General features: G+C 37.7%; 1 protein-coding gene across 2 annotated transcripts in view; it reads left to right on the forward strand.

Annotated features, from left to right (window-relative positions):
- Positions 1-365: 365 nt before the first annotated feature.
- AGL (amylo-alpha-1,6-glucosidase and 4-alpha-glucanotransferase) overlaps positions 366-25,546 on the forward strand; it is a 55,442-nt gene continuing 30,261 nt past the window's right edge. Inside the window, exons 1-17 of one of the 2 annotated variants that reach the window (XM_070941195.1) lie at positions 366-592; positions 1,100-1,252; positions 3,409-3,619; positions 7,126-7,292; positions 7,877-8,080; positions 9,464-9,645; positions 10,154-10,265; positions 12,164-12,284; positions 12,720-12,822; positions 12,931-13,028; positions 14,663-14,802; positions 16,760-16,947; positions 18,797-18,920; positions 20,831-20,994; positions 22,627-22,728; positions 23,671-23,826; positions 24,498-24,648. In XM_070941195.1, coding sequence (XP_070797296.1) covers positions 1,171-1,252; positions 3,409-3,619; positions 7,126-7,292; positions 7,877-8,080; positions 9,464-9,645; positions 10,154-10,265; positions 12,164-12,284; positions 12,720-12,822; positions 12,931-13,028; positions 14,663-14,802; positions 16,760-16,947; positions 18,797-18,920; positions 20,831-20,994; positions 22,627-22,728; positions 23,671-23,826; positions 24,498-24,648 — 2,305 coding nt within the window. In that variant the 5' untranslated portion in view covers positions 366-592; positions 1,100-1,170. Of the gene's footprint in view, positions 593-848; positions 942-1,099; positions 1,253-3,408; positions 3,620-7,125; positions 7,293-7,876; positions 8,081-9,463; positions 9,646-10,153; positions 10,266-12,163; positions 12,285-12,719; positions 12,823-12,930; positions 13,029-14,662; positions 14,803-16,759; positions 16,948-18,796; positions 18,921-20,830; positions 20,995-22,626; positions 22,729-23,670; positions 23,827-24,497; positions 24,649-25,546 lie in introns of those variants that run through there. The other variant, XM_070941196.1, reaches the window with a different exon arrangement.

Consider the following 25,546-nt stretch of genomic DNA (forward strand, 5'->3'; position numbering starts at 1 on the left):
TCGCGACTCTGACACTGGTTGAGTTCGAGAATACACGTGTCTAAGTGTCCTGGAAGGAGACGTGTTTTTGCTGAGGTGCCGCTTGCAAGCGTTCCAAGTGTTGCATTCCGGAGCGAAAGCAAACGACTCCTCTAATTCATTGTGCAACATCTTCCCAGCAAGACGTCCTTTCGGCTCGCAATTTCTCTTGCCTGCCTTAACCAAAGCTTGGCGCCCTGCCTCTGTTCTCGCTCTCCCCCACCTTCAGCTCTGCAGCGGCGGCAGCTCTCGGTCTACGGCTGCAGCGTCGCGCAGGCTGTGGAAGGAGGAGGAGGAGGAAATCAAAGAGAGGCTTTTACCGGGCCTGCGCCCCACAACCAGGACAGTCCTTGAGCCTCAAGCCGCGTTTCTTCCTGCAAAGCCCTTCAGGCGTCAGGCGGAGCTCTCGGGTTGCCCAATCCAGTTCCTTCCTCTGCAGTTTTAAACCTCTTCCCTTCTATAGTTCTGTCCTTTTCTTCTCTTTCTCTCTCTCTCTCTGTCTGGAGCCCTCCTGCCCAGGCCCAGCTCCGCTTGTGTGCCAAACAACAGCCGAAGCGCCTTTGCCAACTGCGGGGTGAGTGAATCAAGGGCGGCCAGGCTTCGCCCTATATTTATAGACAACAGCGGTCGGGGATAATGGGGGCGAGAGGGGAGGGGGGCTGGGTTGCACCCTGGCGCCAGGACAGGTCGCATTGTTCAGATGGAGAGTGACAGGTGCCAGCCAGCCTCTCCGGTCCCAAAGGGAGAGCGCGCCCTCTCCCAGGGCTCTGGCTGCAGACCCGCCGAGTTCGGGGGTCTTGCCTGCAGCCGCGATAAAGTTGCTGGGAGAAGAAAGTTTGGGCGCCCCTAAGCGTGTCCCCCACTCCGCCATCCTTCTTCAGCTCTTGACAAGTTGTTTTATGTGGACTGAGGAAGGACGAAATGTAAGTGTGGGTCTGTCAACGGTGGCTTTCAAGGTGACCCGTGGCTCGAACCCATCTCTTCGTTTCTCAGCCTGGAGGGGGAAAAAAAACAACAACAACAACCCAGCTCTCTGTGTATTTAACCTTTGGTTTGTCTATCTGATTCTTCTCCTTGTTAGGGATCGCTTCAGTCTTTCTGAAGTTAGTTTCTGTGGCTGCCTACAAGAGTGGAAAAGTCTGGGCAGTGAAGATGAGCCATGGTAAGCACACCCGGGTACTTCTTCTCAACGACATGGAGAAGCTGGACAAAACCCTGTTCCGGCTCGAACAAGGTCAGTATCCCTAAGCAGCTGCCTGCATCTTTTCTCTTTGTTGAGCAAGTCTACTAGGGTCCTAGTTGTCCTTTTTCGCAGTAAGGAAATGCAAATGTTGCCCTAGCTCAGTCGATTTATGTTGTCTGCACGTCAAGCTTTAGGAGGGATCCCAGCATGAACACCCTAAAAAGCATGCATTTTAATACTTGGAGGGGCTGAGAAAAGAAATGGTATGCATTTAATTGTAAGAGGTCTTAAGTCTTATGAAGAAAAAGATAGATGCCTTTTGAGGGAAGATTTCAAGAAACAAAGAGGTGCCACCACTTGTTGAGACATAACTGGTGGAACTATTTTAAGAGAGGAGACTTTGGCCAGCTGCATAATGCATGGAAGCATGCATACTGGAAAATAAGACTAGGTGAATTCAATGGGATACATTTCCCTTTTCAAACAATTAAGTACTATTTGCCTTATTGATGGCAGTAGATATGGTATTGCAAATAAATTCACTGATAGAAAATTTCTGTTCTCTAAAGCTTCCACAATAACTGTGGAGTCATTTTGCTGAGCGATTAGACTTCATTAATAAATCTGTCATACATTTGCAGATACTTAAGCTAAAGTACGAATCAATCTAAGAGCTTTCTTCCAAGTAAATGGTTTTAAGATTGATGGGCCATCTTTTACAGCAAGAACATTCTGTTCCTTTATATATTATCTTCAAATCATTTGGAGAAAATATTTGGATTATACAGTTTTTATTATAAAGAGTTAATTTCAAACAGACCTTTCTATAGTAAAGATCTATAGAAGACCTTTAGGTATTTCAGAGTTCATTAAAGTTCATTACAGATAAAATTTTATTTTAAAATGCAAAGAATAAAAGAAAAAAGGCAACTTTGGATGTGATGCCACAGTGAAAAGCCATAATATCTATCCTTAAACCCTATTCCTCAATATGGAGCCCTTTTAAATGTTTTCCTAACTCTACTTGAGCCAAGTTGGCAGCTCTCCAAAAGAGAGATACTGATTTCATAGTGCAGCCCATGAAGCTAAACTTCACTCACATAGTTGGATTGCTTTAAATGTTACTCTAAGTACATAGGAGCTATTTGCAGGAAAATGGCTCCTGTGCATCTATAGTATCTTATCAACTGTCACATCTGAAATAAAACATTCATATTTCTTTTATTTGTGGACAAGAAAGTTGCTAAAATTATATTTCGGTATTACTGTCTGAAAAAATAAGTTTTTAAACTATGCTTTTATCTGCAACATTTTAAATGAAGTTAATGTGTTTACTTTCTATAACTGTTGGAGCAATGATTCTGAGGTAACTTTTAGTGATGTAAACCTAAGAAATTGTAAAAGACCTATTTGTGAATCTTTTCCTGAAATCAGAAAGATCTGAATACTCAAAATGAATGCATTTTTGTTTCAAAAATTAGGAATCTGCTATTCTGTGATTCTGAATGATTATGACATTATTATTGTCACATGCATAAAATTATTGCTTCCTGACAGAAGGAAGTTACGAAGGATATGTAGCTGATTTGAATAATACAGTTTTTAAGTCAACACACTTTCTGGGAAATAAGTTATTATGCAAGTATCTTTGTAGTCCGGTCTATGTTTAGCAGATGTGATAAATACAGACCAGTCAAACTTTAGCAAAGCATATTTTGATCTTTAAGTGCATTTTATTTTAATAGTTGGCTAATAGGCCAACTATTTAAAATGTCCTCAACACAATTTTCTGGGGTTGGGAAAAATGAGGAAGGGTATCTAGCTGGCTAATGGAGGGTGATGAAAAATAGGTCCTCTTATTCATAGTCTGCCTCTTATTGTCACTTTTCCTGGGATGGCAGGCAAGGGGAAGGGGAGATATTGTTTGTATAGAGAATGGTAGAAGCCTCACAGACTGCTTCACAAGAATGGGATCATGCTCCTTGGCTGGTGGGGTTGGGGGACAATGGGAGGAAATCTGAGGGACCACAAGGGTTTATTTGGAGTAAGTGCTGAGCTAAAAGTTCTGTTTCAAATTACAGAACCCCTGGCAATTTGCACAGCATTGTGGGGACACAAATGTGGCACTGAATCCAGATTGGCCCAGCCCTGTGATAGAGATCCAAGACAAGGATTTTTCTAATAAATGTCTGTCTTGCTTTCTTCAGGTTATGAGCTGCAATTCCGCTTGGGCCCTACTTTGCAAGGCAAGCATGTTACAGTGTCTACAAACTACCCAGCTCCTGGAGAATTGTTTGATCGCCACAAGTTCAGATGCTTAACTTGGCACAACCCAACAGGAAAAGAAGATGATTCTGACAAATATTGTAAATTAGACCTCCAGATTTCTGGATCATACCAATATTACTTCACTCATGAGTAAGCAAAAGCTAAAAACTTGTGGAAGAGATATCATAAGCAGTTGTCTTCTCTGTGGGGGCAGGATCATTAAACTTTTCTTGATATGAAAGAGTTTTTGGGTAACTCTGGAACAGGCCATACGCTCCAGTCCGGCTTCAGACCTGGGTACAGCACAGAAACGGCATTGGTCGCGTTGGTGGATGATCTCTGGAGGGCTCGGGATAGGGGCTACTCCTCTATCCTGGTCCTGTTAGACCTCTCAGAGGCTTTTGATACCATCAACCATGGTATCATGTTGCGCCGGCTGGAGGGACTGGGAGTGGGGGGCACCGTTTTGCGGTGGTTCTCCTATCTCTCCGAGCGGTCGCAATCCGTGTTGACGGGGGCAGCGGTCGACCCCGAGGCGCCTTGTTTGTGGGGTGCCACAAGGGTCGGTCCTCTCGCCCCTCCTGTTCAACATTTATGTGAAGCCACTGGGTGAGATCATCCGTGGTTTTGGGGTGGAGTTCCATCAGTACGCTGATGATACTCAGCTGTACATCTCCACCCCAGACCATCCCAACGATGCCTTGGAAGTGATGTCCCAGTGCCTAGAGGCCGTGCGGGTCTGGATGGGGAGAAACAGGCTTCGACTCAACCCTTCCAAGACCGAGTGGCTGTGGCTGCCAGCGTCCCGGTATAGCCAGCTGATGCCATCGCTGGTTATTGGGGGCGAATCATTGGCCCCCACGGAAAGGGTCCGCAACTTGGGCGTCCTCCTGGACGCACGGCTGTCTTTAGAAGGGCATATGATGGCCGTGGCCAGGGGGGCTTTTTATCAGGTTCGCCTGATACGCCAGTTGCGCCCCTTTCTGGATCGGGACTCCCTACGCACAGTCACTCAAGCACTCGTCACTTCTCGTCTGGACTATTGTAACGCTCTCTACATGGGGCTCCCCTTGGGGTACACCCAGAGGCTCCAACTGGTGCAGAATGTGGCTGCGCGGGGGATTATGGGAGCGACGGGGCGCTCCCATGTGACTCCTCTCCTGCGCGAGCTGCATTGGCTTCCGGTGGACTTCCGGGTGTGCTTCAAGGTGTTGGTGATCACCTTTAAAGCGCTCCATGGCTTAGGGCCAGGGTACTTACGGGACCGCCTTCTGCCACCAATAGCCTCCCACCGGCCAGTTCGCTCCCACAGAGAGGGCCTCCTCAGGGTGCCGTCGGCTAGACAATGCCGGCTGGCGACCCCCAGGAGGAGAACCTTCTCTGTGGTGGCACCTACCCTTTGGAACAATCTACCCCCAGAGATATGAGTGATCTCCGACCTCCGGACTTTTCGTCAGGCCCTAAAAACTCATCTCTTTCAGTTAGCCGGTCTCTCTTGATTTTATGATTTTATGGTTGATTTTAAATTTTGATATGGATTTTAAATTGACAAATTTTAAACTATGGGCCAAATTTAATTATTTTAAATCTATTTTTAATCGTACTTTATGTATAAATGTTTTATTTTGGCTGTTCACCACCCTGAGTCCGAAAGGAGAAGAGCGGTATAGAAATTTGAATAAAATAAAATAAAATAAAATAAAATAAAATAAAATAAAATAAAATAAAATAAAATAAAATAAAATAATAAAATAAAATAAAATAAAATAAAATAATAAAATAAAATAAAATAAAATAAAATAAAATAAAATAAAATAAAATAAAATAAAATAAAATAAAATAATAAAATAATAAAATAAAATAAAATAAAATAAAATAAAATAATAAAATAAAATAAAATAAAATAAAATAAAATAAATAAAATACACCAAGGTATCTTCCTGTGTCTAAGAATCTTAGGAGATCTCTAAGGAGATACATGAAGAGAGGTCCATGAAAATCCAGTCTATACCTCGGACTGATTTACACAGTTCCCCATTCTTAGAAATTGACATTTTCATTCCAGTGAGATTACTACATGCATTTGATTTGGTATACAGGTATTGCTTCACATATTAGGTATTGATAAACGTGTACTCATTTCTGTTCATGAGAGTGAATCATAGTATGTGAGAATGTCCTGGAGAGATGGAAGAACAAGAGCAGCAGCAGACTAAGCAATGGTCAGACAACTGATAGCTTATCCTGTGGAAACAATAGGGACATGGCATATGTCTCAGATGGGATTGTCCCAGATTTCTGGGACTGTAAAGGTCCAGGACAGATGGTTGTTCAGACTCAAAAAATTCTGTTACTGTAATCTTGCAATAAACGTAGTGTTAATGCTGCACTCATGATTGGTGCTTCTTATCTAGACTACCTCTAATGGCCGACAGTATTGCCTGCCATAAATAATGGTTAATATCAACTCATCATTTGTCTACTTGAAAACAATTCACAATGGGGCTTCCTCCCAGACACATTACTATACGTTTGCAATCCTAGAAGTACGGTACATAAAGCAGGTGAGAGGGTTCAAAGCAGAGGTGGGTTTCAGCAGGTTCTGACCAGTTCTGGAGAACCGATAGTGTAAATTTTGAGTAGTCCGGAGAACCGGTAGTAAAAATTCTGACTGGCCCCGCCCCCATCTATTCTCTGCCTCCCAAATCCCAGCTGATCAGGAGGAAATGGGGATTTTGCAGTAACCTTCCCCTGGATTGGGGAGGGAATGGAGATTTTATAGTATCCTTCCCCTGGAGTGGGGTGGGAATGGAAATTTTACAGTATCCTTCTCCTGCCATGCCCACCAAGCCATGCCATGCCATGCCACGCCCACCAAGCCATGCCCACAGAACCGGTAGTAAAAAAAATTGAACCCCATCACTGGTTCAAAGTACTAAATCCAAACCACATCAAGAAGTTAAAGATTCTTATGGTATCAGAAAAGCCAAAGATAAATCTGCTTGTGGCTTTAAAGTAAATCCCTATGCTTTTGTTGCAAAAAAAAAATGGTCCTATTATCTACCTGCATTTCTCACAGTTTAATATTATCCAGGTATAGCTTTCAGTGTGAAAAATATCAACTAATTTAAAAGCATGTAATATTTGTGTTCTAGTCTCTTCCATTACTTGAGAACTTTGGCTCCTAACACACTACTCAAGAGACAAAGTGTGGTCCCTCAGCCCTTAAAATGTTGCAGGTCTTTTTTACATTCATAGTGGTTTCTGCTCTGATGCCAAGGCATAAAATTACTGTCTTACAGCTTTCTTTTAAAGGAAAATCTTCTAGGTTGAAAGGATTAAACATATTTTATAAAGGGCAATAACATAATTGGTATTTTACATTTGATTGAGACCACATGATTGAAGTGAAAATATTCTTGAATCTAAGTTGTTTTTTGTCTGATTTTATTTTTGCGTTATTCTAAGTGATTAAGTATGTTTTCTTGAATCATTTATTTTGTGACCTGTAAGCTAGATAATTAAAAAATGGAATTGCATTTTCAAATAACAAGGCTAAACAAGTTCTGAGTAAGTATTAATTATCTTACTGAGTGAAGATAATGTCTATTTTCTTTGTATTGATATAAAATCAATACATGTGTCTTTTATTCCAGGAATCAGAAAGGCGGTGGAGGTTATCTAGTTGTTGATCCTATTTTACGTGTTGGTGCTGACAATCAAGTCTTGCCCTTGGATTGTGTTACACTCCAGACATTCCTAGCCAAGTGTCTGGGACCATTTGATGGATGGGAAGATCGTCTTAAAGTTGCAAAAGAATCTGGTAATAACCTTATTTACCCCAAGCCAAATTTTGACTTGGGATATAAAGCATTAGATAGTCATTTGTGTATTTCTATCTTTTGGACTGTGTATTTATCATCTTTATTCTAGTAATACACTGTAGAGAATGAGGAAGATGACTTTGACGGAGATAGAGGGAAATCTGTTACCAAAGGATCATGGAAAAAACATACCTTAAGTCCCAAGCAAACAGAAAGTATGTGGGAGCTACTCCGAGAGACATTTCAATAATTCACATAAGAATGGGAGGAGAATACAGCACAATCAGACTTGCAAAATTTTATTTTTATAGTCACTCTGAATAAAACTAGTGCTAACTTTTCTGTGGAAATCACAGTTCTGATCTCCCTAAATGGGGCTGACATACACTAAAAATTCCAAGCAATCTTTGATCTTAGAATGGAGTATCCTCAGGCCTACCTGGTTTAACCACTTTTTTTTTTTTTTTTTTTTTTGCATTATAGCTTCAAATCATAAATATTGCCCAGTTTGTAATGTCTGTCCTCTTATCCACTTTCAAGTGAAAAGCATATATTTATACATTTCGTTATTATTATTTTACAGGTTATAACATGATTCACCTAACCCCAGTGCAGAAACTTGGTCTGTCTAGATCATGTTACTCGTTGGCTGATCAGCTGGAAGTTAATCCTGACTTTTCATCTTCCAGCAAAAAATGTTCTTGGAATGAAATCGGAAAACTAGTGGAAAAAATGAAAAATGAATGGAATATGCTTTGCATTACAGATGTAGTCTACAATCACACTGGTATGCTTATTTTAATTATATTTATTATCCTTATTGCTTGCTGATTTGCAAAGGGGCTGCCATCATGTAATCATTTTCATGTGTCCGAGTCTTGTTCCTTTTGGTACTAATTGTACTTCCTTGTTTGTAGAACAAGGACACTACTAATCAAAAATTATGTAATTTTACATACATTTAAATTTTCTCCTTTAAACTAGCCCCAGGTTGATATTGAACATCCAATCCATATTGGACCGTAGACATTTGAAAATAGTTTTAGCTTGTAGTTAAATCATGATTTCTTTAGATGCTTTACAGGTGGTTTTTGCAACCATTTCTTTAGAAACTGTTTGATGATATGATGACACTGAAAAAAGTGACTTACAACCATTCCTTGCACTTATGACCATCACAGCATTCTCACAATCATGTGATCAAAGTTTGGGTGCTTCCAGCTAGCTTCAAACATGCAAAATCAGTGAGGAAAGCCAGATTTGCTTAACAACAACCATATAATTCACTTAACTATCCTTGCAAAAAAGGATGTAAAATCGGACAGAATTCATTTAACAACTGTCTTCCTTAAGCAGTGGAAATTCTGGTCCCAATTGTGATCGTAAGTTGAGGACCACTCGTAGTTAATTTAAAATCTATAGAACAGCTCTTTACTTCAGAAAGCTAAATAAATGTATTTATTTTTCAAAAACTCACTTTTGTCTTTATTTTGGCCATTTAACTTTTACCATGCAAATGGCACCACTTAACTGTACAGCCTTTCATATTCATGTAAAAAAAAAATGGAGATTGAACGGCCTTTTTAAAATAAATTTACGTATACTTTTGATTTTAGAAAGTATTTTCATTAGAAATTGGTTGCTGTAAAGTTTTTCTTGGTTTTGCTCTTGAATTTTCCTTTGTAAAGCAAAGTTATAAACATAAAAATATTTTTTATCCTTATGAACTTCTTTCAGATTTATTTATTATTATTATTATTTTTTATTTATTTGATTTATATGCCGCTCTTCTCCGGAGACTCAGGGCGGCTTACAATGTGCTCAGCAATAGCCTTCATCCTTTTGTATATTTATACAAAGTCAGCTTATTGCCCCCACAAACTGGGTCCTCAATTTACCTACCTTAGAAAGGATGGAAGGCTGAGTCAACCTTGAGCCTGGGGAGATTCGAACCTGCAGCAATTGCAGGCAGCTGGTCTTAATAACAGGGTGCTTTAAACCACTGTACTACCAAGGCTCCTGTAATTTTTGCAAATCTGTAAAGATTTGCCCCTTATTCAGCTTTGTCCTTTAATTTTTCTTTTTTTCAAGAAAATATGGTCACCTTGGTAAATGCCTAAAACCTTCCAGCAAGGTGTGCTACTAGTTGTGTGTTTCTTGTTTTTCTAAGCTGCAAACAGTGAATGGGTGACTCAGCATCCTGAGTGCGGATACAACCTTATAAACTCCCCTCACTTGAAACCAGCCTGGCTTTTGGACCGAGCTCTTTGGCATTTCACCTGTAAAGTGGCTGGGGGCAAATACAGTGCCAAAGGACTGCCACCACTTATTGAAAATGACCAACAATTGAATGTAAGAAAATATAAAAATTATTGGTAGTGCATGTCATCACCTGGCCTGTTCTGGAATTATTAATTTTGCTTTCAGCCTTGTCTCCTCTTTCATCTTTCAAGTAGTTTCTTCCAGATATTTTTAATGTATTGCTTATGTATTGGTTTCTGTTATGCTTTTAAATAGTTCTCCTGTGCTTTTAAAATTACATTTCCAGCATGTTTTCTGAAAACAAATATTTTGTTTCATTACAATCTGCTTGCCATGAATTATTTATTGTTACTTTGTAGATGGCAACACAAGGCATCATATAGTAACACATCCACTATAGTTCTGTTGACATAATTTGCTTTAAAAATTATCAAAAATACTTTTTAGTTCTTTGTTTTCTTCTGAAAGGTTTACAGAGTTATATCATAAAGGAATGATATTTCAAAGCAATTTTGAAACAAATATATTTATAGTGAATAGTGTTTGAAATGCTATTTTTTTTTAATTTACTAACTTGATATGGTTCTTATTTTTCCAGTGTATCCGTAAAATCTTTTGGGAGGATATTTTTTCCAAGATAAAATTATGGGAATTCTTCCAAGTTGATGTTAACAAAGCAGTGCAGCAATTTAAAACTCTTTTAACTAAAGGTAAACAAAATAACTCAGATTCTTTATAGTGTAAACATCAAAGAAACAATGGTGGAGATGAAAAAATACTTTTGCAGTCAAGGGAAATGTTTGATCATTTTTCTGGGTAAATGGAGAAAAATAAAATTATTTTGATTTCAGAAATCACTTATCTCACATCAAAGATTATTATTGTAGTTACAATCAAAATGTGAACAGAAATATTTGAAAACCCATGGAACTTTCATCCTGATTATCTGTTGGAAACCTGTAAAATCCATATAATTTTTGTTTGGTTAATAATTTTTTTTTTTAATTTGATTTATATGCCGCCCTTCTCCGGAGACTCAGGGCGGCTTACAATGCGCTAAGCAATAGCCTTCATCCTTTTTGTATATTTATACAAAGTCAGCTTATTGCCCCCACAACTGGGTCCTCAATTTACCTACCTTAGAAAGGATGGAAGGCTGAGTCAACCTTGAGCCTGGTGAGATTCGAACCTGCAGTAATTGCAGGCAGCTAGTCTTAATAACAGGGTGCCTTAGACCACTGTACTACCAAGGCTATGAGGAATTATAAGAACACTAAAGTTGCTGTATTATGAATGGAAAATCCCCCGCCTCTTGTTTTTTGTGATTTTATGCAGAAAAAAATAAGCTTTTCTTCTCTCCTAAGCTTAAATGCAAAATAAATGATGAATTACATAATGAATTAGAGCCAGATATCACTTTTACCTTTTTAGCTCATGCTACAGAAATCCTACAATAAACTTATTTGATGCTTTACATTTAAGTTTTTCAATTTGTGTTGGGTTTGGAAGAATCCTGAACTTGGGAGGAAGGCTTTATCAGTGTTATCAATCTTTATTAATCATTAATCAGCACAAATCATTAATCAGCACAAAGCAAATAGTGAAGCAAATATAATTACAAACCTATAAATCAGACAGGTTGAATTAAAATAAATAAAAGGGGTACACATAAAGAATTTTAACTAAAAAGAATATTAGGAATAGAAAATATTAAGACAAGTGAGTAAGAATACTCACTTGTCAAAATGAAATTTTAAGAATTCAGTAAAATAATTTTTAAAAGATTTAAGGACTGTAGACTTTACTTACAAGTTAGCTCTAACAAATCCAGCTTTTTCTGTGATACAAGAGAGTTCATTATTACCCAGTGCTTGAGCTATGCAAAAATCATAAGTGGCGCCAAATGTTATGTTTCTACACCTCAATCAAGAAAGACATATGGCAAAATATAGCACAAGTGTATCCCTAAGATTGTGAACGGATTTAGGAATGTTTTCTTAAGAATTTAAAAGGAGATGGATGTTGTGTGGACATTTTTTACTCCATTTCTGTTAAGCTCAAGGTTCAAGAGGCAACTCAGTTTAAATAGACACCAGAATACTTCTGTGTTCAGCTGATACCAGCTGGTACATCTTTTGGCTTGATTGACATTTTGCTATACTCCAAAGGCAGATGAACTTGTGGATTATTTTGGACATTTTAAAAAATTAAATAGGTCTCACAGGCATCTAGAAGGCACATGTCACACATTTTGTCCCTCAACCCCTCTATCCTTGGGGGGGGGGATTAAATCACATGTTTTTGTTTTGTCAATTGTGGGAGGGATTGATGGTAGCAATCCCATTTGAGTCCCAATTGGTACACCCTGATCTAGCAAATATTTTGAAAAAGTGTCCAATTGTGCACATTTTAACAGACTTAGAAGCTAGTCTTTCAGTGTGATTATTGTAATTCTTACAGAATGTCAGGAACAATGCACCTGTGCCACAGTACTTAAACTTCTGGGTTGTATCTATATCCAATTGCATTTGAGCTTTCAGAAAACTAAGAATTGCTGCCATAAATAAAAATACATGCCTTGAAACTGATCACAGATTCCCTGCAACAGGTAGCTCAAAGGTTAAAACCGATCCCAACCAACATCTTGCAATCATTCAAGATCCTGAATTTAGGAGGCTTGGCTGCACTGTAGACATGAATGTAGCACTGAATACCTTCATACCACACAGGTATGTATTTTCTAAAGACAAAATTAAATTCAACATTTGATGATCAAATCATTGTCAATATATCAGATGAGGAGGAACCTCAGAAATGTATCATTTCACGTAATTGCTTGCTACAGTTCATGGCCAGAGTTGAAATCAGTTACTTTCTTCTTAAACTTCAATTTCTTATTCAGAAACTTTTTAGTACTGTTTGGTATTCACAGATCTGGCCTGTCCTTGGTGTACCTATATTTAAAGGGGAAATAGGTTTTTTAAAAAATACAATATATTGCAAACACCTTTAAGACTATAGTTTACATTAAGAAGCATGCTTAATATAGAAGTTAAAATTTGTGTCAAATCAGAATATATCAGTTTCCTTCCTGATTATACATACATTAAAGTCAAAATTTTTACTTGTTCTAAAAGTAGTCACTCGTTCATGTTTTTTTTTAGCAATGGACCAGCTGCAATAGAAGAGTGTTGCAACTGGTTCCGCAAAAGAGTTGAAGAGCTAAATGATGAAAAGTTCCGACAAACAAATTACCATCATGAGCAGGTTGTAACAATCATGGGTCATGTGACCATTGTAGCTTGTATACTCTTTATTTCATACTTGTGCTGAACACTTAAATCTTGACTGTATTAACCTTTTAACGGCTTCCAGGCTATCAACTGTGTTTTGGCAACAGTGAGCTACGAACGACTGGCTGATCATGGTCCTAAGCTTGGTGCTATAACCAGAAAATATCCATTGGTTACAGGGTATTGTACCTTCTCTATTTTAAATAACATGTACAATATTTTTAAATGCATGTTTTCCTATATGAAGATATATAAGAATTGTTTGTGCTCCCTTAAAAGGGAAGCTTGATAATATAATTATGGTATAAACATAAAAGAGATTGGGATTCTTTTTACCTAGGGTATATATCTGAATTGTAAAGATGTATGCAATTCATTTATTAATTTAACCCATCTATAAAATTGCTCAATCACCATATCAATTCTAGGTTATATGGACCAATGCAATGAATACAGATTTAAAAGGAAGAAAAAAATCAAGCAATTATACAACCCATTACAAGTAGTCCTTGAGTTATGTCCACAATTGAGCCCAAAATTTCTGTTGCTAAGCAAGTCAGTTGTTAATTGAGTTGTGCCCCATTTTATGACCTTTCTTGCTACAGTTGTTAAGTGAATCACTGCAGTTGTTAAGTTGGGACCACAGCTGTTAAGTGAATCTGGCTTCCCCGTCGACTTTGCTTGTCAGAAGGATGCAAAAGGTGATCACATGACCTTAGGACACTGCAGCCAGTTGGCAAGCATCTGAATTTTGATCACATGGCCATGGAGATGCTGCAATGGTCATAAATGTAAAAATGGCCATAAGTCACTTTTTTCAGTGCTGTTGTAACTTCAAACAATCACTAAATGAATGGTTGTAAGTTGAGGACTACTGTACAAATTCATATCATAAGGCCATTACAATCATTCTGCTCCAGAGTCTTGTAAAAACCCACAGATTTCATACAATCTGTTCCAGTGGGTAGGGGCAGCCACAGAGAAGATCTATTCCTCCTTAACCAGTAATTAAGGCCATATTTCTCTAATTAACCATACTTTCTTCTAAGCAAGGATTATCAGATTTAAAACAAGCCATAATCTTAATTTAACTTTAAACCTTGGTTTTATATTCTAGTTCATTTTCATTAACTAAAATTTCCAACTTCTAATAATAGGGTTGCTAAAACATAACCAGTGAACTTAGAATTAGTTTTTGATGTTGTCAGTGATGAAGATGTGATTCACATTTTGTAAATATTGAAGATGTACTGTACCTGTAAAAGTAGACAGGTATCTCAACTGGATTGATAGTATCCAATAGTGTATTTTTAAATATTTGAAGTTAAATAATATATTATTTCTGAAATTGCTATTTAATATTATTTTCATATGACTTTCAACATTCCTTGTGATGATGGCCTGCTTGAAGGGAATTTAATAATGATTTCAGGTTCTTTCAGTAAAAGAAAAATGTACAAATGCAAGGAGGAATTAAACTCTTGAACAGAATTAGGTGACCTATACAATTAATTAACAAAAACATGTTAATACTGTGTTTCTAGTTTTGAAAATTAAAGTAGAATAACAGACCAGCCATTTAGATCTATTGTATGTGAGATTATATCTATCAGATTAGAGATAGCTATATCCAAAATTCAGCTGTAGAAAAATAACTATAAGCTGGAAGAAAAAAAAGAATCAACATTACTAAGTTGGTTAGGAAAAAAAGAATACAGTATTTCTGTATTCTTGCAATATTATGAATGTAATTATTCCTCTTGAAGAAATTTATTAGTCATTTATCAGTATCCACTTCATTATTGCTTGTGCAGGTACTTTACTTACCCATTTAAAGAACTAACCCTGGATGAGGAGGAAGTTATGATGCATCAGCCTGACAAAGCAAGTTATTTTATGGCCTTTAATGGTTGGGTGATGGGAGATGATCCTCTGAAAAATTTTGCTGAACCAGGTTTGTGACCTTTCTTTGTTAATTGAACAACTTGAAGTACTTGAATAAAGCATAGTTTTTCAAATAGCCTTCATCCATGGTTTAGTTTAGATGATTTATGCTAAGGATTGATTAATTTCAATTCTTCATGTTGCTTGCTGTACATTTGGGTTGGTATTTCAGAGACTTTTTGGTGACAATGCATTGCAGGTAAATTAATACAAATACAAATACCATATATATCAGAGGTGTCAAACTCAAGGTCTGTAGGCCAGATCTAGCCCGTGGGGTGCTTAGATCTAGCCTGCATGGCCAACCTGGAAACAGTGAAGGACTGGCCCATGTTTCCTCTGCCAGCGAAAATGGAGCTCGGTAGGACCACGCGCAGCCCTCCCAGCCTCCATTTTGCCTGGAAGAGGGTTGCAGGAAGTCATCGCAGCTGAAAACTTAGCTCAGGGGCACCGCATGCAGCCTTCCCGAGCTCCCATTTTTGCTGGCAGAGGGTTGCATCCAAAAATGGAGCTCAGGAGCCCGTTTTTGCTGGCAGAGTGCTCGGGCTACCATAGTCGTCCCCGACAGTGACATTGAGCTGGCCACGCCCATCCCATCCCCCCCAAGGTCAAACACAACCCTAATGCGGCCGTCAATGAAATCAAGTTTGACACTCCCGGTATATATTGAATATCATGATGTCAAAATTTAAGAAACTCCACAAGGAATAGCATGTTGCCAGATTTTTGTAAATAAAATACACATATTAACTTTGGATATTCTAATTACATATTTAGTGTTATTGCAAAATCCAAAAGAGGCATTTAAAAATATCTTTATTTTGGATATGGAAATATAGAGTCAAAGAGTAGAAAAAAGACCTTGTAGGCATTCGGTCCAACTTCTTGCTTAATACAGAAAATCCACTTAAAACATAAGTTAGTTTCAGTAGCATAGCAACAGAGTACACTTACAAATAATTATTGGATTGAGTTGGTCTTTTCTCAAAAATATTTCTATTAATATTTCTAATAGCAGTAAAAGGCTCTATATATTTAATTTTGAAATAGATTTATAGGACAGCTGTAAATCCACCTAAAATTGAAGAAACGGAATTACAAACAAAATGGCTCAAAGTTCAAATGATTTTAGATTAAAATAGCATGTGAAACATTTAGGAATGATATCACTTTAACCAAGCTGAATGGTGAATTCTTAATAAAATGAGGATTTCATTTGTGGGCAAGGAAAATGAAAAGTAAAATGCATGCAATATCTTGTCTTTAGGTTATCTTTCTTACTAAAAAGATGTTCCTATAAAAATAAAATGTCCAGGTCTAATGTAAGATGATTTTCCAAATCATCATAATTAGTTTCTAACAAATGTAAGAAAATTGTAACTTTGGGATAGCAGTTGAATTTTAATAAAGTAATATTTCATCTTGGAGCATCAATTTGATGTTGGGGCATAAAAAACCATGAGTGCATAAAAGGCCTAAGTGAGTAGGGTTATTTTGTGTGCATCAATTTTTCAAGCATAATTTACAAAAAAATATATATGAGATTTTAGGTTGGTATTTCAGGGACTTTTCTATGACAATGCATTGCAGTTAATTTCATATTTTTTTGTAATTTATGTATCAGTTGAATTGATTTTGAAAGACTACTTATCTCCAATTTTTTCTGCCTGTCCAGTACCGATGTCTGTAATTAAAAGGGCTAACCAAGAGAGTGACTTGCATAATTTTTCCTATATTGGATTTACAAAAGAGGCTTGTTAAAAATTTTAAGAATTTTGTGAGTAGAACAAGGGGAAAAAATTAAGTTCTAAGATATTATTTGAAGGGACTGTTACTTTTTATTATTGTAATTGTAATTTTTAATAAAATTACTCTAAAAATAAATTCAAATAATAATCTAAAATGAGTAAGAATGTTGAAACCACCATTACTGTATTGTACCCTAAATTAGATTTTCTTTTCTATAGGCTCAAATGTCTACCTTAGAAGAGAACTTATTTGCTGGGGTGATAGTGTCAAGCTGCGCTATGGGAATAAACCAGAAGACTGCCCGTATCTATGGGCTCACATGAAAAAATATACTGAAATTACTGCCAAATATTTCCATGGAGTGCGTCTTGACAATTGCCACTCCACTCCTCTTCATGTGGCTGAGGTATAGAAAAATGCATTTATACATAGTTATTTATGATATTAGAAAAATATATTTATAAAATATATTTTATTGACATCTGTCTTAGTCATTTTTACAGTAATCGTGCAAGGTAAGCTATGGTTATTAGATTTGCATTGCAGACAATTGTTTAGTCTGAGACATCATAGTGATCCTGCAATAATAGTAAAATGCCACTTCAGTTAAGTTGGTATCCTTCTAAACATCCTCGCATTTTTGGGTAAAAGAATCTGAATCTAGTGTAATATTAGGCCAGGAGAAAATAACCTGTTTGGATATACTTAGAATCTTGGATTTAAGCTTAGCTTAAAAAGTAACCCTGATTAAATGCTATTGAAAGCACTTTACTGTAAAATAAGTAGAACTAATCTGACTTCAGCAGCTTTACTTTCTCATGTGTAAACTGTACCATAAATGGAACTGCTTCTTTTTTGCCCATATGATCCTCTTCACATGATTTTCTTTTAACTATGATTTAATGTTTTTTTTTTTAATGAAGCAAAGTTAGAACAGTGGAAGATAGCCTAATGTCCCCAACTTCATTAGCCTTCAGCCAAAGCTGGCATGGTGTGTAGCAATACATTAAAATTCAAAATATCTGAAGAACTCTGCTTTGAGTATTAGAATATGGAAACCCAGGTGCTCTTTTCACTGAATAGCAACAGCAATCGCACTTAGACTTATATACCATTTCATTGTGCTTTACAGCCCTCTCTAAGCAGTATACAGAGTCAGCATATTGCACCCAACAAACTGGGTCCTCATTTTACCGACCTCAGAAGGATGAAGGCTGAGTCAACCTTGAGCCGGTAAAGATCGAACCGCTGGCAGTGGGCAGAGTTAGCCTGCAATACTGCATTCTAACCTCTGTGCCATCATGGCTTAGAGCAGGGCTGTCAAATTCCCGGCCCATGGGCCAGATGTGTCACGCACTGGCCACGACCACACCTGGTTTAGTGAAGGGGAGAAAAGTCCTGATACGTCATGTGATGCTACCGTGACAACGTGAGTTTGACACCCCTGGCTTAGAAGAGGATGCTCAATAGATGATGTTGAGTTATCATTCTCAGTTAATTGAGTTATTGTAGGAATAAATAGGGATGCTGCTGCTGCGATTTTTTTTTATGAAGAAGTAGGGTGCAAATGCAAGTTATGTAATGTAAATATTCATTTCAATACAAACTAGGATTAAGGTTAAGCAGAATTTGACCTTGGCATGAAAATTACAATTCTAAAAGGCCTGGTTAACTTTAAACATAGCTAGAATACTATATTATACCATACAGGTAGTCCTCATTTAATGACATTAAATGGTATTGGAATTTCTGTCACTAAGCAAAAAAGCAATATTGCATGATTTCATCGCTTAGCAATGACAGATCTGGAAGTGCCCAGCTACCAACAATAAGTGAATCACTGCAGGTCATTAAGCAAGGACCTCATGTGATCACTCCTTTCAACTTTCCCATTGAGGGAAGCTGGCAAGCAACATTGCCAATTGTAATCACATGACTGATGGACAATGGAATAGTTGAAACTTTGAAGATTGGTCATCAGTACATCACTTTTCTGTACAGTGCTGTCACAATTTTTAAGTCACTGGATCAGTGTTGTTAAATGAGGACTACCTGTACTGCACCGTTTGAATCAAAAAATTACGTACAGAATGATGTCTCTATCATTCTTCCCATTTTAATTTATTTTTTATGATGTTTATGTATTATTATGGAAACCATAGTAATTAGAGAATAATGGAATGGAAGTCCTATATTTGTCAGAAAAGCTCAGGCTGTAAGAAGGCACTTTTAAAAAAATGTGTTACAATCTATAGGAAATGCTGGCAGCAGCCAGGTCGGTCAGACCTAATCTATATGTGATAGCTGAACTCTTCACTGGCAGCGAGGTCATTGACAATGTCTTTGTCAACCGCCTAGGAATTACCAGTCTGATTAGAGGTACCATAAAAAAAAAATGCTTGAAAGGTTTGTTGCAGGATTGCTGTGTTTATAATAAAGTCAAAATCTCTACGTTGAACTAATTTTGTCTTTTCATTTGTATTTATTCTTGTACCCTTGGCCAATTTCAAACACCTTTCCCTCTCTCCTTTTGGTTTTTCTCTTCCATCTCATTCTTCATTCTTTGTCTTGGGCTCATTTTCTTGAATCTTCATAACTGAACCTTTTTGGTTCTTTAAACCTTTGGCTTCCTAATTCGGTTTTGTCGCATGGTGTTTTTCCCTGATCTCCAAATCCATGCCTAGCTTTGCATTCTTTTTTTTCCTGCTGTTCTGCATTTTCCTATCTGTGGCTTCTTTGGCTATGCTTCTTGCAGTATATGATGGACACAGCTAGAAAATTACGGCCCAACTTGTATATAGTGGCTGAACTGTTCACTGGAAGTGAAGAGCTGGACAATATCTTTGTGAATAAATTGGGCATTAGTTCTTTAATAAGAGGTAGGCTTGCTTTAAATTGCTATTTTATTTAGTCTTTTACTATGCATGATTTGCTGTGAGTGAAGGACATGAACGTGTAAATTTTTGTTTGCATTCCTTTTTTATAAACGTGATAGTATTGTTTCATCATAATTAGAGATGAAAATTGAAAGATGGAAGTAGTGATGACCACTTTCCATAGCTCAACAAAATAATGAATAGGGAGATAACTTTGTATAAATGTTGTATTACATCTCACATGAACAACATATATTGTATATCTTGGTTGGTGCAGATGTGATGTGCTTTATCTCCCTAATAATGGCTAAAAGATAAGGATTAAGGTACTTGATCAGGTCAGATCTATATTCACAGCAGTGGTGAAATCCAAATTTTTTTTCTACCAGTTCTGTGGGCGTGGCTTGGTGGCTGTGGTGTGGCTTGGTGGGCATGGCTTGGTGGCCATGGCAGGGGAAGGATACTGCAAAATCTCCATTCCCACCCCACTCTGGGGCCAGCCAGAGGTGGTATTTGCCGGTTCTCCGAACTACTTAAAATTTCTGCTACCGGTTCTCCAGAACCTGTCAGAACCTGCTGGATTTCACCCCTGATTCACAGATTATAAGGCATTACTTTAACATGGTTTGTAACATGTTATAGTAGTTAGGATATATTGGAACTGTGCCACATTCACTATTAACAAAGGCTTGAAAAAGGCAAAGCCTGGTTAAGTATGTATGTACTGTATGTATTCAATTCATTCATTCATTCATTCATTCATTCATTCATTCATCTGATTTTTATCCTGCCTTTACCGGTATTATTTTTTTAAAATAACTCAAGGGATATGGAATTAACCACATTTAAACTTAGTGTTGACATTCCTAAATGCTTGATAGGATAGGAAATGGGAGGGATGTGGCACATTATCAATCATTTGATTAAGATGACGAAGAGACTGTCTATGTTGCTTTTGAGATATATTAAACTACATGATAGTTGTGTCTGATAAATACAATCATGTTAGGCTTTAGGCTTACTCAAATGTCTCTTTTATCATTCCAATACCCATAGATTTTAACTTCAAGATAGTGTGCATGGAGTCTTGCATCATTACCAGTTATGCTCAAAGTGAAAATTCCATCGAAAAGATACGTTATTGTTCTTTAAATCCTTTAGTCAAGAAAATCATAAACATATCATATACTGACTTGAATAGGTGTTGGATTGTGCATGTTTTGGGACTCAAGGAAAGCAGAATTTCCATATGACCTGTGGAATACATGTTTCTGTTGGCTGTGTTTACAAATTGGGATTTATGGCCTGAGTGACTATTAACATGATTTAATAAGTTCTGAAAATTTCATGTTCCGATGAATGAATCTAACAATCAATGCTCATTTAAAGGGGGTTGGTTTTGTTGTTATGCAGAAGCAATGAGTGCCTACAATAGCCATGAGGAGGGCAGGTTAGTCTACCGCTTTGGTGGAGAACCTGTTGGATCTTTCGTCCAACCACGTTTGAGGCCTTTAACACCTGCTATCGCACATGCACTCTTCATGGACATAACACATGATAATGAATGTCCGATTCAGGTAAGCATTGGCACTGTAAAGCTCTCTAGTTGTTCAAAGTGTAACTTTAAAGATTTCATAAATATTATGCATTGAGTAGTATAATCCATGTTTTGACTCCTTCATAATAAATACATAATCCTATTTTAATATGAATGGATTTTTAATTTTATACTGATAGTAAAAATTATGATTTAATGTAAATGCAAATTAAACTCAAAACACACAAATACAAATAGTCCTGAAGTTATCAAGACTCGTTCAGCAATCTTTCGAAGTTAGAATAGCGCTAAACAAGTGGTACCCATGACTGGCCCTCAAAGTTCTGGCCTTCAGAGCATCCTGATGATCATGTGGTTACAATCTGGGTTCTTGACAACAGCTCACACTTAAAGGTTAAATATTGTGCAGGGTAATGGAAGGCTTAGATGCAATCACATGTTCTCCATTTGTGACCTTCCCTGCCAGCTTTCCATAAACAAATTCAGTGTGGGACTTTCATGTGCACCACTTTTTTTCCCAAAGATCCTCACTATAGAGTATGAGATTCCAAGGGATCTCATGTCCGTAGCATTTGTCCACATTCTATAATGCATGTCTACCCTGAGTGCCCAGACAGTCATGTTTTGTAGCATGTACCCAATAGCCTGCACACACTCCCATCACTTGCCCATGGCATCCCTCTCTCTAGTGGTGTATTGTGCTCTTTTCCTGGGCTCTTGCCTCTTCCTGCTTAATAAACTGTATGGTACTGGAGTTACCACATGTCCACATAGTTTGTTCTAATTACGGGACTAACAAATGAAAGTTTTATATAGAAATCTAGGTAAGAAGTTTTACTTTAGCCTTCTTTCGGATTCCTAATTCTTTTTTTTTAAGTAGCCTGTGAGCTTTTTCCATAGGAAGGAATTCCTTCTTATAGCAAATAAACAATGCAGACAGCTGTTTTGCTGATTTTTTTTCTTTTCCAAACAGAGGCTGGACAGTCCTCTGTGAAAATGGTCTAGCTGTGTATTTCTTAATTGATCTGGAGCCCAGAATAGATTGCCTTGTTGATTCTAGATTTCCAGCATACATAATTTTCTGTGAACCAGGGCTTATGGGTTTATCTTCCTTATTTTGCATATAAATAGGATCTATCATGTGAACTGAAGCGGAAAATAGTGTGTCTTAAGTCTCATCTGAATGAGATATATGAAAGCCAATTACCAGTACCTTACTCCTGCATTCCACTGGGTACTTTCCCTGTGTGCCAAATTTATAAATCAGCATTACTAAAATTACACATAAATAATATAGACATCAGCTCCCATCATCTTGCAAGCATACTACCCAAGACAAAGGATTGAGGGAACTTTAGGACATCAAGTTGGGTTATTTTCCATGCTGTGCTGGATGGCATGTAGTCATGAACATAAATTACCTCACCTCACTTCTTTTATATATTATACATACTTCTTAAATGCATTGGATTAAATCCTGTTATTCATGATCCTCATGAGTTGACATTATTGTTATGGGATTCCTTCTGCTCCCAAGTGTTGTGAAGATCTTAAGAAAATGTCCCAGGATGGAGCACAGATCCTAGAGAAAAAGCGATTTGCTGGAATTCAGAACTGCTTTGACCATTGTATCCCTATTTCTTATTGCTAGCATCGATCTGCTTATGATGCCCTTCCCAGCTCAACAATCGTTTCCATGGCCTGCTGTGCTACAGGAAGCACTAGAGGGTACGATGAACTAGTGCCACATCAGGTGTGTTTGTAAACAGTGCACTCCTTGTATATGTTGGGATGATCAAGCGGTGTTGATGCAGGTTCCAATAATATCCTATTTATATTATTGTAGTGTGATATGCATAGAATTACTTCTGACATTTCTCAAATTGTAGTACACCAGGTAGGGATCATTATTTTGATTGGTCTTGTTCACTCAGATTGTTTCACCAATCCTACAAGCTTCACTCATGACCTATTCATAGACAAGTCAGAATGTTGGCCTGAGCCTAAGTTATAGGTACATGAAAAATAAAACATTTGATAATGTTACCTGGTTTGGTAATAGCAATAGCACTTAGGCATATATACTGCTTCACAGTGCTTTACAGCCCTCTGTAAGCAGTTTACAGAGTCAGCATATTGCCCCCAATAATCTGGGTCCTCATTTCACCGACCTTAGGAAGATGGAAGGCTGAGTCAATCTTGAGCCGGTGAGGATTGAACCGCTGGCAGTCGGTAGAATTAGCCTGCAGTACTGTATTCTAACCACTGCGCCACCACGGCTCTAATGAAAACAACATTAGACATTGGACTACATTCTCCAAGAAAACAACCAAGCTCAGAGACCACCAAGGACTCCACAGAGTGTTTATTCTTATGTGTCAGCACTTCACAATTCGATCAATCTAAAGTCATGGGCAGATGGCCATTCTTCAGAGTGAAATAATTAGCATTCAAGTTGTCAGTGTCAAGCAAAAGTAAATTTTATTGATCCAGGTGCTTAGAAATATTTTTCACATATGTTAAAGCTCCTGACTTTCAACTGAACTTTTTTTTAAAAAAAATTGTAATTGTCTTTTAAATTATAAGAAGCAATATAGAAAAGTTCTAAGTATTGAAACATGTGTACAATATATTCTGTAGAAGTTGTTTGAGCATGGAAAAAATGATGAATTGCTATTTTTCCATTTATTGGCAGATATCCGTGGTCTCTGAAGAAAGATTTTATGCAAAGTGGAATCCAGCAGCAACACAGTTAAAACCTGGTGAAGTTAATTTCAAGACTGGAATTATAGCAGGAAGGCTAGCTATGAACAGATTACACCAAGAGCTGGGAGCTAAAGGTTTTAATCAGGCAAGAACTGGGTCAGCTTGTATTATGGTTAGGAGAGATGTCATACTGGAAAAGGTTGAGCCAGGCACCGTGGCTTGATGCTTTGTTTGCATATAGTGGACTGAATCAAAGTAGTTGTCAGCTTAATGAGATGGGCAGATTTATGTTAAGAATATACCATAGTTCATTATCAGCAGCAAAATAATTTAAATCCACAATTACTTGTCTGCTGATTGGCTTATTACAATCATGACTGGAAACCAGAATCCTGATTTATTTGGTTTTTTTGCTTTGCCAATTTTTTTTCCAGCTACAAGGAAAGAAAATCAAGAAATAGATTATTCGCCTTGAATTAATTATTTTATTTATGTGAAAGCCTGTAACTGGCTTTTCTATGACTAGGAACAAGTTATATGAAAGAGAATTCTTATGATCTTGATTAAAGGAATGAGATTCTAAATGTTTGTTTAAAGTTAAAATCCAAAATGATGTTACTGATTAACCAAATGTATGAATATTTCTTCTGATTGGGTATCTCACTAACTTTCTCTCTTTCAATGTCCTCTTGTTCATAGATTCTAAAAATTGTGACACCTGCCCTAAGATGCCCTAAATGAGAATTGCAATATGAGTAGTATATTAATTTAAAATATACCCATGATCTTATTTTTTTTCTCAAAATACATTTTTAGGTGTTTGTAGACCAAGTTGATGAAGATATTGTGGCTGTGACCAGACATTGCCCTAATACACACCAGTCTGTTGTGGCTGTTTCTCGAACAGCTTTTAGAAACCCTAAGACTTCCTTCTATAGTCAAGACGTTCCCCAAATGTGTATTCCAGGTAACCTTATCAATCCCCAAGCAGGTGTTTCTATCTCTCTCCTGTTGTTCTGCCCCAGCTACGGACCCCAAAGAATGCAGCACACACAAAGTCTGTACAAACCTTAGTTTACTAAATTAAATCAGGTTTTTTTTTTCAAACAAAGGCTGTTAATTAACTTTCTTAACAGCCTACAAGAATTCAAAGAATAAATAATCTAATTTTACTATGGTTGGCAGAAAGCCCAGAAGCAATTTGCAGAGAACTAAGATCAAGGTACGAAGGAAAGTGAATCAAGTTTTTCCCTGCAAATTGCTTCAGTCAGCGTTCCTCCTTAAATAGGCTAAGGGAGTGGCCAGTTAGCCCTAAGCCTTACTCTCAAGGAGACCTCCTCCTGAGGAGCCCTCCTGCCTTTTGGCACCTCTGCGCGCCCGTGCATCGAGAAGAGGCTCCACCCATGGAAGCTTCTGAAGGCCCTGGCTGAATCCCCGCCTCTGGCACCACATCTTCTCCAGCCTCCTCATTGTCCGACTCGAGTGCCAGCTGCACAAGCTGCTGGCGCAGCACCGCACCAGCCTCCTCACTGTCGGAATCAGCCACCAGCCACACAGGCCGCGTACGGGCCACAACACCTGTCCTTCCAGCAAGCCTAGCAGTTGGCACAATATTGTCGGGCAATATTAATGTTTGGCCCTATTCTGTGGTATGAGCGTTCTTCCTAGAGTGCTTGGAATAAATGAACCATCTCTCAGGAACATGTGGTAGTTTACTACAGTTAGTCCTTTACTTACGACCACAATTGGACCCAGAATTTCCATTGCTAAACAAAGCAGTTATTAAGTGAATCATACTCAATGTTACCTTTTTGGCCATGGTTGTTAAGCAAATCACACAGTCGTTAATTGAATCATGCAGTTGT

The sequence above is a fragment of the Pituophis catenifer genome, unplaced genomic scaffold (genome assembly GCF_029215685.1).
Source record: "Pituophis catenifer annectens isolate HBS135680 unplaced genomic scaffold, rPitCat1.0.hap2 SCAF_3, whole genome shotgun sequence".
Lineage (NCBI taxonomy): Eukaryota > Metazoa > Chordata > Lepidosauria > Squamata > Colubridae > Pituophis > Pituophis catenifer.